This window comes from the organism of the source record quoted next, unplaced genomic scaffold, assembly GCF_019419815.1.
Source record: "Pyrus x bretschneideri cultivar Hongxiangsu unplaced genomic scaffold, Pyrus_bretschneideri_v1 Contig50, whole genome shotgun sequence".
Lineage (NCBI taxonomy): Eukaryota > Viridiplantae > Streptophyta > Magnoliopsida > Rosales > Rosaceae > Pyrus > Pyrus x bretschneideri.
In genome coordinates, this window is record NW_025999788.1 from 2,715,913 (window position 1) to 2,733,294 (window position 17,382).

Below are 17,382 nucleotides of genomic sequence, written 5' to 3' on the forward strand. Positions count from 1 at the left end.
ATAGCACATAGCCAGGATATTGTAATGACTTGTCAGCAGCTGGAGGGAACATTAACATGTAATATCTGCATCATGATTTGATCCCCTACGTACGTACGTCAAATATTACAGATATCACAATTGCATGTCAAATTAATGCAAATTAGAGCAAGACATAATTATGAATGCAAAATAATCAATATTTTTGCATGTCACGTATGTGTTGCCTTGTCGAATGTCCAACTCGATGCAACAAAGTGGTGGTTAATTTTAATTAGAGCAAGACATAATTATGAATGCAAAATAATCAATATTTTTGCATGTCACGTATGTGTTGCCTTGTCGAATGTCCAACTCGATGCAACAAAGTGGTGGTTAATTTTGCGTTTTTGCCCTCTTTCTCTCTCTGCTGCAGAGAAATCGGGAGATCACTCTCACCAGGGTCCAAAGATTTGCATTTCCCGACTTCTGATGTTTTGCATGTTCCCCATAAATCCCCAGTCTCGCAGTTGCATGATGGCCTTCCTTATTTGGAACCTCATAATTTGCCCAATGCAACCCAAAACTAGATAAATGACACCCAACACACACACACACACACTCTCTCTCTCTCTCTCTCTCTCTCTCTCTCAATCTCCACTATACTACTACTATTCAAGATTTTTATTTAATAAATTAATAGATATTGTTTCAGGAAAGAAAGATGAACAGTTAACGGGATATTTGTGAAAAGGAAATTGGTAAATAAAAGCTAGGGTGGTCATTGGGGGAGTTGGATGGAGTTTGAAGTTTGAAATGAGGTGAGAAGATTAAAGTTTAATTTGTAGAGAAGAAAATGGCAAGAAAAATGGACATCTGGGTGAGTAGGACAGAACCTGCCGAAGTGCTTGATTTTGTGAAAGATGAGGGCATGGGATAAAGTAGGCTAGTCGGCGCACGTCACCATCCCCACCCTCTTAATTCTTTCTCCCAAATCAAATGGTACATACACCTCCTTCCTCTATTCATTATATTTCTTACTTCTTTTTCTTTTTACCAAAAACAAAATCGAAATCCTTTTCATCAAATGTTTTCATTGTATTTTGTACTAGTCTTATTAAAGATATGGAGATTTCTTATAGTTAGATATTGAATATTGAATCTTTGACAAAGGAACTCGATGTATATAGTAAATTGAAGCATAATAGAAAATTAAGATAGGTTAATATAGCGAAAATGAGAACAAGGCTGAGGATGAGAGATTTTTCAATGTGTCAGAAATGCTAGATTGGTTATGTCTTTTGTTTGGGGGGGGGGGGGGGGAGGGGGGACCGAACTGAGAAATAAATTGAAATCAAATCAAATTGAAGAACGTTGAGGTTTCATCATAAAATCAATTGGTAATATAAGGAGTAGTCCAACTCTTTATAAGCTCTTGTATGGTTTGGCCATTCACCGATATGAGAATTTGTCCTCACATTCTCACATGCCCCTCATGTGTGGCGAACTTTCAAGCTTAACACGTGGATAACATAAATTTGATGACTTGAAGCACGTGTGACTGTTGGGCTTCACATGTGGGTTAGTCTTCTTTGATACCAAAAATATTGGTGTTCCCCCATAAAACTAATATGACAATATAAGAAGTAACACAACTCAATATAAGTTATTACATGGTTTGGTCTCACATGGATATAGAACTTTGTCCTTGCATTCTCATACAAACTCACCATAAAATGACGAATATTTCAATCTTTTGGATTCTTTTTTTCCTTTCTCCAATTCTCCCCAAAACACAACATTGGGTTAATATTAAATAATAATAACAAACATTATATTGTTTGGACGATTGTTTTAGGCTAATCAAGTGCTCTCCTTTTTTTTTTCCTCTATCTAAAAGGGATTCAAATTCGAAATGTCTTTTAATATTGGGAGAAAAAAAAATACAATTAGACTGAAAAATCTATTGACACTAATCCTAAAACACTTCACAGTACTATGCTACAATCAGGAGGGAATTAATAGATCTTTGTAGCCAAAGAAAAAAGGAAGAAGAAGAGAAAAAACGAGAGTAATTAGAGTGTCCATCTATTTAGTTCTAATCATCTTTCTTTGGGTTCTTCATGTATAAGTTATAAACTACTTAGAGTGTTAGACACACTAAGCAATTAATCTGACATTTTGTTAAATATTCTTGTTGTATTCATATGTTTCAAAATTTCTTGACCGTCTAGCATACACCATTTCATATCCACAGCAAAACAATGAATTAGTTAATTACAAATAATTAAGGTTAAGTACCATCTTATTATTATTATTATTATTTGAATATAGGAGGTATCCCACCATATATTCGTGATAGACTAATCTCATTATTCATGCAACTTCGGTAATGCATGAGACAATAACATATTTTTAGTCTCCAGGTACGGTGAAGCATATCTGTTGACCCTAAAAAATGTATCCGTTGGAGTTCGAACTCAGTTCAGGGCTCCAAACTTTTGCTCGCTTTCTACTAGACCAACCCGTTGATGTTTAACTGTGGAACATTTCTTTTTTCTTTTTTCTTCCTCAAAATAGCTTTCATCTCTTCTCTTTAGAATTAGTTTGAACTTTGAAAGATATTCCCATTTGAAAGCTTGACTATTTGAGAATGTTTCCAAACTGCAAACGCCAAGGAATCCATCAATTTCGGTCTAAACCACGAACTTCAGCAAGAAACTCAATAAAATTCCAAAAACTTTATTTATATGTTAATGTTATTGATGCAATGGGTCTGGAAGCCGGTGGGTCAATTGTTGACAGGCAGTCCGTCTGCCGACTTTGGTTCTAAAGTTTTTGTAAATATTCATGGCTCTGTATTTTTTTGTTCAATTTTAAAGTAATCCTAAGAGCAGAAAAAAAGTGTGATTGATACACTGTTATAAAAAGTTTTAAAAAATAATTCATGAATTTCTTTAGGAAAAAAGATTGAGTATTGTGAAGATTTAGAGTTCGATTTTGGTCGGATAGAGGAAGTACTAATTAAATTCCCTTTTTTTATTAGCTAAAAAATTAAAGGCAAACAAACAAACATAAAGGTCATTAAAACTCAAATTAAAAGATGCAAATGATTTTGATTGAGAATTGAGGTTTGTTGCAGCATTACTCACGTTGTTGTTGTTGTTCATGTTCATGATCATCTTCTTGCTTGTCCATGAATGTATGTAATTCCATCTTTTCTTCTTAGAAATTTCCCTGCAGACTTAGTCTTAATCGTCTTCTTAATAATTCTTAAACCCTTCGTCTTCTACTTGAAGACAAAATTCAACAATAAAGATTAACATGAACTGAGGTTTTTTCCACTCTTTATTTTAAACTATGCACCTTTTTGTCGCCCACATCAGAAAAGGATATGATACAGTGATTAATTTGAATTAATCAAATATAAAAGAATAATGCTTAGCTACTAAAAGAAAGCAACAATTTTTTCTGAAAATCCAATCACTAGTCTAAATAATTGAAATTAGAAACTATGAGAAAAAAAACACCACTATTCCAAATGACTAGGCCAAGAACCAAGGCTCGACCTCTAAGGCTCAATCCGGATTTCAGAATGTGTTGGGAGGTCGAAGAAGAGCTTTGATGTGAGGAAGTCAGATAGAGGTGGTTGTGTGGGGAGGACATCTATGAGAGATTACTTCTTAGCAGGTTGTTGATATTTTTTTCGGGTCCTTTGGAGTGATGTTGGTTCAAGTTTTAATTCTTTAATTGTTTAGACACATATTCCTTTGTAATTGGACACTTGTTCATTTCAGAAGTACTTCCTACTTTTTTTTTTCAGCAGCCAAACACTATACCATAAAAAATAGAGGTATTCATCAATTTCCCCCCTGAACTTGTGACCATTAGCCAATTTCCCCCCTCAACTTTAATTTTGGCCACTCTTCCCCCTTAACTCTCATAATTAGTCAATTTCCCCCCTCAACTTTAATTTAGCCAATTTCCCCCCTCAACTCTTATAATTAGTCAATTTGCACCCTACTGTTAATTTTTTAATTTGATCATAATTAAATAAGTGTGTGTAAGAAACTAAATAAGATGTATGTTACTCATGTTCCTATATCTTTATCCTATTACAAATAGATTAAAATTTAGAATTTTACAATTTATCATAGATAGTATTATTAGTCATAATAAATCAGCATGGAGTAATTTTATTTGATTTTTTACCATACAAAATTGATAACGAAAAGGATTGATGTGTAAATTTTTGTATGTGAATACAATTTTCTTTATAAAAGTGAAAGCTAAGTTCAAGTAAATTGCGGAGAATCGAGCTTTAGTGAAAAAATGGCTAGTCTATTCATAATTTTCAACTCCTTATTAAGAATAACCCATTTATTGAAATAGGTCTAATCCATGAGTTTAGGATTATTATTTCTTTTTGTTATTATTTCTTCTTCTACATGCTTTAAACCCGATTCATAACTTTTTCTTATAATCAACCCATATCACATACTATCTGTATTATGTTTTTGTACATTTTACCCTATATTATGCAGGTGAGTTTATGTTAATTTTAGTACTTTGTTGGAAGTTATTAGAAAGATTGAAAATTAAGAAAAGAATAGATGGAAAATTTAAAAAAAAAAAAAATTAACTGTAGGGTGCAAATTGACTAATTTTGAGAGTTGAGGGGGGAAATTGGCCAAATTAAAGTTGAGGTGGGGGGGAATTGACTAATTATGAGAGTTGAGGGGGGAAATTGGCCAATGGTCACAAGTTCAGGGAGAAATTGATGAATACCTCTAAAAAATAAGGAAAACTAATGAAAAGAGTTTGAAAACTTTGAGTTTTAACGATAAAGACAAAATAAAGAGTAAAGTGAATAGTACCAAGTTTGACTTTTTAGTGTAAAAATGTGGTTTTTCATTAAAGTGAACAATACCACGGGCTTTTCGTTAAAACTTCCTAAAAAATAGTGTGTTCTTCGGTTGTTTTCATACATATTCAATAGTAGGATAACAAGGTAGAACTTGTATGACGGATTCATAGTAAAAGCGTGGACTGAACATCTTATATATTAAGATGTTTTTGTCCACGTATATTATATAGTGACACAACATGTTCATTCACGCATATAGAATGAATTTCATTTTTTTCAAGAAAAATATATAATTGCAGAAGATTAATTATTATTAACTAATAATTTGTGGAGTTAATGCAGTCCAGTCATTTTTCATGTAAACCTCTTGTGCTAATTTGCAGACGACATATACCTAATGCCAGTAACCTGCTACACTAAATTATTACATTTTGGCCTGCATTCTTATACATATTATATACACATGATGTTATACAATATTATATATATATATATATATATATATATGCGCAATGGAGAGTTATGTTTAACATACCACGTACGTATGGTATCACCATGAGTCATGATGAACGAACCAATATTAACAATTTCATATTATAAACATTTTATGTTGCAAAGCAATTCGCTGAAAGAAACATGTATATAGAAATATGTACCTGTTAAATCCAGTCGTGCTCAGAGTTTTTCTTATCACTTTGAACAATAATATACAAATTAAAACCAGAAGCATGAGCTACTGAAATTAGGGCACGATGTTGATTGTGATGACACAAAACTGATGTATGTTTTGTAATTGATTTACACAACTATATGGTGTAATCAGTATATGCTTACATACAACTGTAAGCTCCAAAAATGCACTGTTCGTTGCTTATTTTATATATATCATGTGGAGGAAGTTTCCTACAGCTTTCCTCACGAATGCGATGAGTAGCGTCGATCAGTTCAGCATGAAAAATTGTTTTCAATTATTATTTTAATTTGTTTTTGTATCTGCATGTCATCATTTAATTTGTGAGATTGTTCAAACTCGACTACATCTTAATTGGTCTCTAATGGTTAAACCACATATTGAAATACGCTTTACTTTTGAACTAAAAGTTTCAAAGTTATATGTGTATATATAATCATCTGGTGCATTAATCTAAAAGGGTTTGTTTCTATTTTGAAAGGGAACTGTTATTAACACTTCAAAAATCTCAATCTACACTTCTTACAAGTGTAACTTTCTTTCTAATTATAAAGAAAGTTTGAAATGTCAAATGAGATTTTTGGAGTGCCAATAACAATTGCCTTTTGAAAATATAGTTTTACTACGTACCATATTGTAACTCCAAGGGTCACTAAACCATAATAATTGATGTTTTATTATCGAATGTGTAAATTAGTTTAATGTTTTATATTGGTAGGTAGTTAATATTTTGGGGGTTTTGAGTGGAAATGGAAGTTAGACAAGTATAAATAAAACGAGAAAATCATGAGGGAATAGTTGAGTTATAATAGGGCATTTAGTTGCCATAATTGGGCGGATAATTAAAATGATTTAACATAATTAGGACATTGTGGCATAAGTTGTGCTAGCTCATTGTGAGGCTAAGCCCACCCCTCTCCACTAGTGTAAATAATATCGTTGGTTAAAAAAAAGGTTTCTTTTGTAAAAAAAGAGACCAATTGGTGGTTTCGACACAACAATCTACCCATTCAGGTGCAACTCATAGGGATATTTCAGCCTCCTCAAACCACTATCATGTGATTTAACAACACCAAATAATTAAACTCAAGACATGTCTGTGGAGCCAAAAATAATCACAAGGCGACACGTGGATTTTTGGTAAAAAGGACAAAGTTACTCCTGAGACACACTGGTTGTTTTACACACGAGCAGTGGACAATCATTCTTTAATCAAGCCAAGAGTGTCCAAAATAGGTAACAAATTCCAAATTATCTCATCCATCCTCATCTTAAGTAATTACTTCATAACCTACAAATTATTCCATATAAATGGAGATTAATTGGCTAATTAATGGATTAATTCCTAATTAAACCATTAATCACCAATTAAATCACCCATTTTCACACAAAAAACCTCTAAGGGCCGGCGACCTCCATTCCCTATAGATATGACCATATTTTCTCTAAAAAGCTAAGTCCACACTCTTGCTAAAATTTTCCAAAACTCTCAAACACTTTTCTTTCTAAATTCTAACTTTGGCATCGGAGGTTCTTCGGCCAAAGCACACCATCTCCCCTCCCCCCCCTGGGGCCTAATTTCATTGTGGGCGCGTGAGACTCTTGGCCTTGACCTAAGGTGTTATTTGTTTTGTAGGTGCAATTTTATCCAATATCAAGGAGGAAGAAATTTGTATCCACAATGTCGTGTGAGCCAAATCACTGAGTTCACCCGTAGTAATTACACGGACCAACATCTAAAAAACCCTAAATAATATACATGTAATGACTAATTTATCACCTTCCTTGTCTAATCTTATTTCATTATATTATTTTCTTATTCAACTTGCATGTGACATGTCAACCACTAGACACAAGAGTTTCACCACAACTCAAAAGAAAAAACATTTAAAAGCCCAAAAACTCAAGCCACATTAGATCCTAATTACTGGTCATTCTAAAACTCTAAACCTTTATTTCACATTCTAAATTTCAAAGGTAATCAACCACAACTTAACTAACTTTGTTAATCCCAAATTTACCAATTCCTGAAACCTAAATGCATTAAAAGTATTAAAATTCAAAATCTTGATTAATGTACTAGAACTCCAAATTTCACTCAAAGTATTTATATTACAATTCCACAATCATCGTACTAATTAAAACCCAATATATAATACTAATTTGACTCTGCACATAGTCTGAATCTAAGTAACTGCATAATAGAAACCGCACGGCAGTTTATGATTTCAACTTTCAAGTCTCTATCAAATTTTTAAGGATAGAAGAGTCATTTCCAACTATTACCAAAGATTATATTGATTTTTTTTCATTAAAAAATTTTATATTGATTTTACCTATATTTTCTTAAAAGTTATACAATAATTTCATTTTGACACACAAAAATAACACATACTTATGTGCTTTTTAATTCTCCCTTTTAACAACATAACTTTTAAGTGTAAGTCACTTGAGAACTGCGCATGCAATAATTTCTTTCAAGTAAAAAAAGCAAACATTAAGTGATGACTGTGTGACAATCACACCTACAATAGAGATGTGACAAAGAAAGACCCTCCCAAATTAAAGACAAATAGAATAAGGAAATAATATTAAATAATTAAGAAAACGCGTGTTCAATTAGCAGTAAACAAGAAGAATCCAGTTTCCGCCGGCTTAACAGAAAGTACTCTGAGCAAAGTTTTAAGATTTTTCCCCAACAACACCTTCAGTCCAAAGTTCCCAACCCTCTCATGACAATACCTATGCCTTGTGCTTGTTTCCTCTCGCCCCCTTCACCAACACCTCCTCTCTATAATTACAAACCCTAATTTCCGATATCCATATTACCTTCATTTATATCCAAGAAAACCAAAACTTGAAGGTTTTTTTTAGGATGGAATCCAACCATCCGGATCATCAAGATTCGAAGACCTCTAGTACTGATGAAGAAGCTGAACACCGACGGGATGTGAACGATGACATGGGCACAGGGCGGTCTTACGAGTGTGTGTTTTGCAAGAGAGGTTTCACAACGGCACAGGCCTTGGGAGGACACATGAATATTCACCGGAGAGAGAGAGCCAAGACCAGACCTAGTTCGGATCCTACTAATTTGGCTTCGTCGACTAGCAAGGCAGTAGAAGATCAGAGTAATCCGAGGGCAGCGGTATACCATGCAATTCAAAGCTACCCGCCACATTATTTTATAGCTCCTCCGGATGACCATATGAACTATAGAACATATGTGCCTGCACCTAATACATCAGGGGTGTTAAGGCCCCCACATGCAAATCATATTAGTGATGAGGACTTGTGTGCAAGAAATTATTTCCCGAGGCATCGGAATTTGCTAAGAGATGATCATCAGGATTGGAGATCAGGGAGTAGTTCGAGCTTGGGAATGGGCCGGCCATCAGATGATTACAAGGAGAGAGTGTTTAACGGTGGCAGTGAAGAAGCGGATGATGAATTGGATTTGGAGCTTCGACTCGGTCATGATCCCTAAGTATATATGTTATTTTTATCAAACATTTGAGAGATTATAAATTATACATTTTTATTAATTAATTTGTACACTACTTTTTGGTTGTGAGCGCAATTATGGATTTATCTGTACATTTTTCCATGTTTTCTGTTTTTTTTTTTTCATGGCGAAAACGTGAGAAGTTTTTAGAATATCCCAACATCCCAAATTTTCTTGGCAATTTTCTAATGACCGGCAGGATTTAAAGGCAGGAAGAAGGAGCAATTATACCCAGATATAGTAAAAAAAAATGTATTTTGCTTCATCCATAAACACACCTAGCCCTAATTTTTGGTAGGTTTCTGTGAGAAGTTTTCTTATAATGTATATGTCTTCTTCTTCCTTCCATTGTATCTGTTTCTTAGTTATCCCCCCTTTTATTTTTCACCTAGCTAGCTAGCCCAAGTTTTGCTTACAAATTATTGCTGCTGTACTTATATCATATTGTATGATTGAAATTTCTAATTATCCAGCATTACATAATTAATTTGCTTGAATTCTTGCTTCACTAACCTATATGTCAGTTATGTTTAATTGCTTTTTTTTTCCAAGAAAATGAATAGGTACAGGAAACTGTTAACACTAACTGGGGAAGCTTGCTTGATTCACTTTCAAGTGCTCTACATGAAGTTTTTCTTGTGCCATATGATCTGTGCCAAATGGTCCTGTGTACGTCTAAATCATCGCATACCATTGGTCATTGTACCTCCATTGTTCAACCCCAACTTGCCATTCACATTTCAGGTGAGCTCTGAGATTTTAGATTAAACTATATATTCTTTTTTGGTTACATTAGAGAGATTTGGAATCTGGAGTTAGGATTTTCGACCGTATATGAATTGATATATGAATTTTAGGTTGCACACATAAGCTTTGTGCCGAGGAAATTTGTTTCATACCGCAAATTCTTGGGGAAAAATATATTTTCTTGTAGTGTGATACATAAGTCTGAATAATTAATTGTCTAAGGTTTTCAACTCGATTTTAGTGTCACTCTGTATACCTATACAGTAACAAATTAATTTTCACTCTTAAGTTGTAGCTGTCACTCTCCTCTAATAAATTTGGCACTCTTTTAGATTGTCTGTAATATATCTCCACTTTTTTGATCATTTGGGAAAACGAGTGGCATATTTTGTGGGGCTTTGGGAACATTTTCCAAGGTTAACCTACAACGATGCAGCTTCTAACTTTTCATTACATGATAAAACAATCAGCAGCAGTACTAATTTACTCACTTATAAAGGAATCGTAAAACCAAGAATGAAAGATCCTTTATTTCATACAAATGATAGTGCCCACACGTACATAGAGATGAGAGTCGAACTTAGCTAAGACATTTGGTGCAGAAGTAAATGTTGTAATAATATTTTCTTGCATTTGGGTATATGTATATCTGCAGACCGCAGACTGCAGTAAGGATTAATTTGTGATATATCTGCAGACTGCAGTACTGTTTATATTCTTGATATATAATGGACACACAAATTAAAAACCGTAGGGGGAATGTAGGCTGAATATATATTAAACTATATAACAAAATATTATACGTACATAATCGGCTAAACGTATTAATACATATATATATATATATATATATATATGCGTGTGTGTGTGTGTAAGAGAAACCTGACTTGACCAAAGAACTAATATTTGAAGAATTTTCTGCATGCAGGCCATGGCCGCCATGGGACTACATGCAGTGAACGATTTCATGATGACTATGGAGCGGCTTTGACCCGCTCTTTCTTCAACAACAACCACAAGATCAACACATATCGTGCTAAAGAAGGCCGTTCAACCTGCAGCCCAGGGAATATCTTCTCAGAATGTGTTTTTCTAAATTGCTTTGATTTACAGTAAGGGAATTGTTATTGATACTTCAAAATTCTCATTCTACACTCCAAACTTTCTATATTTAGAAAAAAAAATACAGTTGTAAGGAGTGTAAAATGAGATTTTTGAACTGCCAATAACCTTCTCTTACTGTAATCGTATTTTGAATTTGTTTACAAATTTACGGTAATAGTGATTCGGATTTGGCTGCAAAACTCTTGTTAACTCACCTAACGGTCCTAACCCAATATCTTTTGAACACTTGTAAATTGCATTTTAAGGTTCTAAATTACTTTACCGCAAGGTTAAATGTTCCCGAGAGTTAACTTCATGCATGTAAACCTGTCATTGTACAAACAAAGGGAAGTCAATCAAGTGCATTTCAATATTCGATGAGAGGATTTTAAGGATTTTAAGCCCCCATTTTGTTCTTAAATTCAGGACGTTTAGAAGTCAAATAAAAGAAAAAAGAGTCAACTAAAAGAGGTTTGACGAGAGGATGCGAAAATGAAATCGTAAGAGGCTGATCGCCGTCGTCAACATTAGTGGTTCTCTTATTGTTCTGCGAGTCCACAACGGCGACAGCTTGTTCAAATCTTGTCTTTGAAAAAACTAGCCGCAATATTACTCGACTTAAAGACCGTACAACTGTAGAACCTAGGTGGAGCTTGAAGGACACAGCAACTGATTGAAACAGACTAGCCGGAACAAAGATTTATGCACTTAATTAGATCTGCAGCTAAACATAATTAGAAGATCGATAATCTTTATACAAACATACGAGAATATCTTTACAAGCAGAATTTAAACATCGGATCACGGCTAAGAGCAAGCATCTCCCATATTCAGCTTAGAACTAGCGGCTGTACCAAATCCATCATGGATTAATTACCTAGTGAGATAGTATATGACTAGAAAAATGACCACAAACGATGCGACTAGTGTAAACATTCTCTGGCTTGACTTGGTCTCAAAAACCTGAACAAAACGAAACCCGTCAGGACATCAGTAATCAGAAAGGGACCCTGAGAAGGATGAATGAGGGAAAGAACCCTCTAATCTCAGAAGGAAAAGGATCAATTTGGAAAGGAGTACGTACCATCTTAAACTTGTCCATTGTACCAGATAGCACTCCCCTCGATGAATCCATATCATTTCCCTGAATTAGACAATGCACGTTATTAAAACAACTTGTACCATTGTCCGACCAAAACAAATGTAAATTAAATTCTATGGTAGAGAACGCTGTAATAATAATTGGGCTAGCAGCAGCATACATACCATTCTGTCTAACATGTGATTATGAGTCTCCACCTCCTCATGTATATCACCTGACAACTGTTTGAGAGAAATGGATAAGTATTTGGCGGGGATATATTAAAACCTATGAAGCTATAAAAATACTGACATCAATTGCTATAAGATAATATTTTGTCAAATCTAGCTTATAAATGTTTAGTAACTTTGTTAAAAGAAAAGCCAAAGAATCATACAGACCCGTATTCCTAATCGAAGGATTTCATAGTTGCTTTATTTGTTCCCAATAAAGCAAAGGTAAGGATCAAGACGTTATGCAAGATTTCAACACATAATCATACTACAAATGCTACAATCTTCCTCCTCGAGGTATAAAAAAATTTGACGAAATCATGCACTGACTAGACAACAACACAAAATATTAATATCATGACTTAAAAACCATGTATATCAAAGGTAGTAAACAAACCGGAACAGTAAGACTTGCATTACAACTTTCAAGGTTTCCAGGCATTGAAAGACAAGGGAATGAGGGGTAAGGAGAGCAGAGCTTACTCTCTTCAGCAAATTGACTCTATCTTGCAATCCGTCCACTGCCCTTTCGTTATCATGTTCATCAATTTCATGTGAGTAGGAAGCTGAGGACCTGATGCCGCCCTCCTCAATGCCATCAAAAAGAGCAACTTTGTTGCCACGGAAGTCCCTAAACATAAAGAGATAAGTTCATTTTAATGTAAACGAAACATGCCACATTCATAAGAGATGTTTCCTACAAATGTAACATGGGAAAGCTCCACAAAATTTAACAGAATCCTTTTTTCGGGTGAAAAAATAACAAAAGCTTCGGTAACAAGCACCAGTAATCAAAGAGGTTGCAGTATCGAATCAATCAAACCCTTTTCTCATCAAATTATTGTTAAGACATCCCAAACAGGCAACTCCATGCCGAATGAAAGCTTACTCGAATACAAATCTCGTTTTACTTTGTACAACCGAAAGCAACTCGTACTCGAATCGGTCCAAAACAGCTTAAACATAACTCAACAGAAACACTGACTGAACCCGAAAACTAACCCAAAAATGATCACAGACCCAATTCCAAAACGGGTTTTCGAGTTCACGAAATTCTCAACGTTTATCACTCGGTTAGTAATCAGCACACACACCAAACATCAAAATCGCATAGCGAAAACCACACTACATACACAGATCTAAGTACAAATTTACTATTTACGTAACACAATCAGGTAAATTTGCTTCAGAACGTTCTAGAAAACAAAAAACTAAAACTTGAAAAGACCAAATGAATCGGATTCGTATCGGAATCGGAACCGAGCTAACCTTCGAGCATTCATGGGTGAATTCGATCCCGGCGAAGCTTATTTGATCTTTGAATTTGATTTACTGCAAACAAATTCAAATTTTTACAAAAATCTAAAAAAAATTGAAACCCAAAATTAAAATATGATACGAGCAGAGGAGAAGGGCGATTCAGATCTGAGATTGGGAGCAACGAAACGTACCGTTTTGGAGGGAAGCGGAGGATTTTTCCCTGCGGAGTAAGAAACGAGGGGAAAATTGGAGGGGCGGAGTGGAGTCGCTGGGATTTATATTCTGTAACAACTGATCTAGCGGGGGAAGGAAGGAACGTTACTTTTGTGGGTCCCATTTGGGTTGTGAGTAAGAATATTGGATAAGAAGTGGAATGTTTTTACTGTGCTGGGTCTTGTTGCAGTAAAAGGATTTTTTACTGTTCACAACGTGGCCGGTTACAAGTGCGTATCTATTTTGCATTCACGTGAGTTAAATTTAAAATTTATTCGATTAAATGTAAATGAAAACAATTATCAGGGTAAAGATCAGCTTAAATGGTTCGATGATTCTGGGGATGATAAGTTAATCTTCTTCAAAAGATCACATCGACGTAAATGATTGACAATTATATGTCGGTTTTTTGCCATTCAAGTTGTAGTATATTTTAATGGTTAAATTGTTCGACTGTTAAAATGATATGTGAGTTGGACGTACTTAAATAAAATTACAAAACATAAAGAAGAATTAACGGCTGATATTTTTGAGCACGTGACAAACATTTTAATGGACCGGGGATGCTTCAGCAACTAGTGGGCTGGGCTGGGCTGGGCTGATCTAAATAGGGTTCTTTTGACCCGGACACAGCCCATTCTATATAAAGTGAAAAATGTAAAAAACAAAAAAAAGGTGGGAACTTCATCGTCGTCTTCGATTGGCGGGCATCCGATTCTGGTCTGACTGTGACAAACAAAACCCTAATCCGAAAAAGGTAGGGCTTGTTGGAATTCGAATACCTCACATCTCAAGCTCAATGGGTTCATTGAATGATGACGCCGCCGCCACCACCGCCACCAGCTTCGAGTCCTCACCGGAGATGGTGAAGTTCCTATGCGACCGGTTGCTCGACACGACACAGCCCATCTCGGAGCGCTTCAGAGCCTTGTTCTCTCTCCGCAACCTCAATGGCCCTGCCCCTCGCGACGCCCTCATTGCCGGTTTGTTTTCTTTATTTGTCTGCAAGTATTTCTTGTTAATCATTATATTTGCGGAGCCAATTTGCTTGGAATTTCAGGACTTGTCTGGATTTTCAGTCTCTAGAAAAAGGTTAATTATTTTATGGATTGGTTAGAAATTTGGAAGTAGTTTGATTCTTAAAGCAAAAATTCACTATCTTTGAGCTGAAGTAAAAGTTTGGAACTTTGGAGCAAAGGGCTGGTAGCTCGGTTAGTTAAGAGCATTCATCCGTGCACCCATGGTCTTGGATTTGCTTTGCCCCCTCCCCCGCATGTATTACAAGAAAAAGTTTAGGACTTTGGATGAATATTACGATGGTGATCGGTTTTACTAGATAAGTGAACATTGATCATTAGGACATTAGGTGTTTGTTGATGGAGAGGGTGTTATGCTGCACCTCCGGCATTACAATTATGAATGCTGGGAAAAAGGGTTGGAAGTAAACATGCTATATATTGTGGTTTTGTTTTGTTCTTCGGTTAATTATTAAAGGAGGTTTTACCTTCGTTGATCTCCTGACATATGTTATTGTATATGTTGATGATTAGTGTTTTTCTAATCGGATTATGGATGTGTTTTCCTCTGCAGCAACAAGAGATTCTTCCAATTTGTTGGCACATGAGGCGGCATTTGCATTGGGTCAAATGCAAGATGTGGATGCAATCCCTGCCTTGGTAGCCGTTCTCAATGATCTCTCTTTGCATCCCATTGTTCGTCATGAGGTGAGTTTACGTTGCTCTACTCTGCTTATATTCCTTGTCTTCTTATAATATGTCTCATTATTCTTGTTGCATTTTATGCAGGCAGCAGAAGCTCTTGGTGCAATTGGTTTAGAGAGCAATGTTCCTCTTTTGAAGAATAGTCTAGCACTAGATCCCGCTCAGGAGGTCAAAGAAACTTGTGAATTGGCCCTTAATCGGATTGAGCAATTGAAGGATGCTAATTGTCAATCCAAGGATGAAAAATCACCTTTTATGTCAGTTGATCCTGCTGCACCAGCTACTTCTGGTTCTTCTGTCTATCAGCTAAGGTGTGCCTGGTTATCATCTGCGGCTTAAATTTTTGTCCACTTATTTGAATAAGTTAGATATCTGACTTGTGTTAATTCTTTTAAAGGGAAGTTCTTCTGGATGTAAACAGAAGTATGTATGAGCGCTATGCGGCTCTCTTTGCTCTGCGGAATGTTGGTGGAGATGAAGCTGTCACTGCTATAATTGATTCCTTGGGTTCAAACAGTGCTCTCTTGCGTCACGAGGTTTGTTTATTACCTAATCGAATCATACTGAAAAATTATAAATGTAGACCGGACATGCACACACACACAAGGATGTTTACAGATTAACGTTTCTAATTGCTTTTAGAGTATTGATCAATTAACACCCATGCAAGACAAGAAACTTTTGCACCACTTAACTGATGTAGATTTTTTCAGAAGTCGGTGTCATGTGATCTTCATATCTTCTTTGGTGTGATTTACAGGTTGCTTATGTGTTAGGCCAATTGCAGAACAAAGCTGCTTCGGCCGCTCTTTCCAACATACTTATGAATAGAAATGAGCACCCAATGGTTAGACATGAAGCTGCAGAAGCTCTTGGTTCCATTGCAGGTATGACTGCTATGTTCCCAAATGTATCTGTCTGTAAATAGAGTGGTAGCATATCGACGTTTTGGGGCTATTTAATTGAGTTACTGCTTTGTGTGTAGATGACCAAAGTGTATCACTTCTCGAAGAATTTGCGAGGGATCCTGAACCAATTGTGTCACAGAGTTGTGAAGTTGCTCTAAGCATGCTGGAGTTTGAGAGATCAGGAAAATCCTTCGAGGTATGCATATCAAACTACTGTTTGAAACCAATCAAACTATAGATTTAGTGTATCTTATCAGGAAAACGACTGAAGTCTCCGTTTTGTGTGCAGTACCTCTTCATGCAAGCTCCTCTAGTGCAATAGATAATGACATATAGTTTCCATCACTGGCGCGTTTCATCCATACACCCCGAATAGCTCCAACGGAGGCAGTTCGTCCATGTTGTGCAGCATGGAGTTGGGGAGAAGCAGAAGGAACCAAGTTTTTTACTTGTCCGAACCGAATGAATTAAGCTGTATTGTTATACATGGCTGTTCTAATATTTGGTTACAAAGTTAATTTGGGATTATTGGACCTACACGATCATTAACAAATAAAATCACATTGATATGCGGCATTGCATAGTGTAATATGACGAATGTGAACCTTTTGTTCCTTTCAAGTGCCGCCCACGTGTGAGTGGACGTTCGACATGATGTGAGCGGTTGCCTAAACCATTCACGCGATGGACCGAACCAAGCACAGCTCTTAAATAAAAGGAAGTTTTAACGAAAAGTTTACGGTATTATTTATTTTAACGAAAAATTATATTTTTACATTAAAATGTTAAATGTTGTACTATTTACTTTATTTTTTATTTTGTCCTTATCGTTAAAACTTAAAGTTTTCAAGCCATTTTTATTAGTTTTCATTAAATAAAAAGTATCGACATCTACAGCCGAATTGAATTTGATTGACTTGGTTCCAAAGGAAAAGGATCCTCGTCGAATCTTTTCTAGGAATTCCGTGATCGTGATCGTTTATCGTATATTATACGGTTATAAATCATTTTAAAATTTAAAATTAAATATCAATAGTATTTAACAAAAATTAACGCATAATGTATGATGAATGATCATGATCGTAAGATTCCTA

At 35.4% G+C, this 17,382-nt stretch overlaps 3 protein-coding genes across 3 annotated transcripts; 2 read left to right on the forward strand and 1 right to left on the reverse strand.

The window, feature by feature from the left end:
* Positions 1-8,190: 8,190 nt before the first annotated feature.
* Positions 8,191-9,123, forward strand: LOC103946026 (transcriptional regulator SUPERMAN-like). Its single transcript, XM_009356644.2, has one exon. It carries the CDS (start codon positions 8,392-8,394, stop codon positions 9,001-9,003), a length of 612 nt encoding a protein of 203 aa, XP_009354919.1. The 5' UTR covers positions 8,191-8,391; the 3' UTR covers positions 9,004-9,123.
* A 2,480-nt stretch (positions 9,124-11,603) lies between these two features.
* On the reverse strand, positions 11,604-13,779 carry LOC103946027 (bet1-like SNARE 1-1). Its single transcript, XM_009356646.3, has 6 exons — positions 13,638-13,779; positions 13,456-13,518; positions 12,670-12,817; positions 12,139-12,195; positions 11,957-12,016; positions 11,604-11,835 (listed from the first exon to the last, which is right to left on the reverse strand). The coding sequence occupies exons 2-6, from the start codon at positions 13,467-13,469 to the stop codon at positions 11,746-11,748; spliced, it is 369 nt and encodes a 122-aa protein (XP_009354921.1). The 5' UTR covers positions 13,470-13,518; positions 13,638-13,779; the 3' UTR covers positions 11,604-11,745.
* Positions 13,780-14,317: 538 nt separating this feature from the next.
* On the forward strand, positions 14,318-16,864 carry LOC103946028 (deoxyhypusine hydroxylase-B). The gene is made up of 7 exons (XM_009356647.3): positions 14,318-14,642; positions 15,250-15,383; positions 15,465-15,691; positions 15,778-15,916; positions 16,141-16,267; positions 16,366-16,484; positions 16,578-16,864. Exons 1-7 carry the CDS (start codon positions 14,459-14,461, stop codon positions 16,608-16,610), a joined length of 963 nt encoding a protein of 320 aa, XP_009354922.2. The 5' UTR covers positions 14,318-14,458; the 3' UTR covers positions 16,611-16,864.
* The last annotated feature ends 518 nt before the right edge of the window (positions 16,865-17,382 follow it).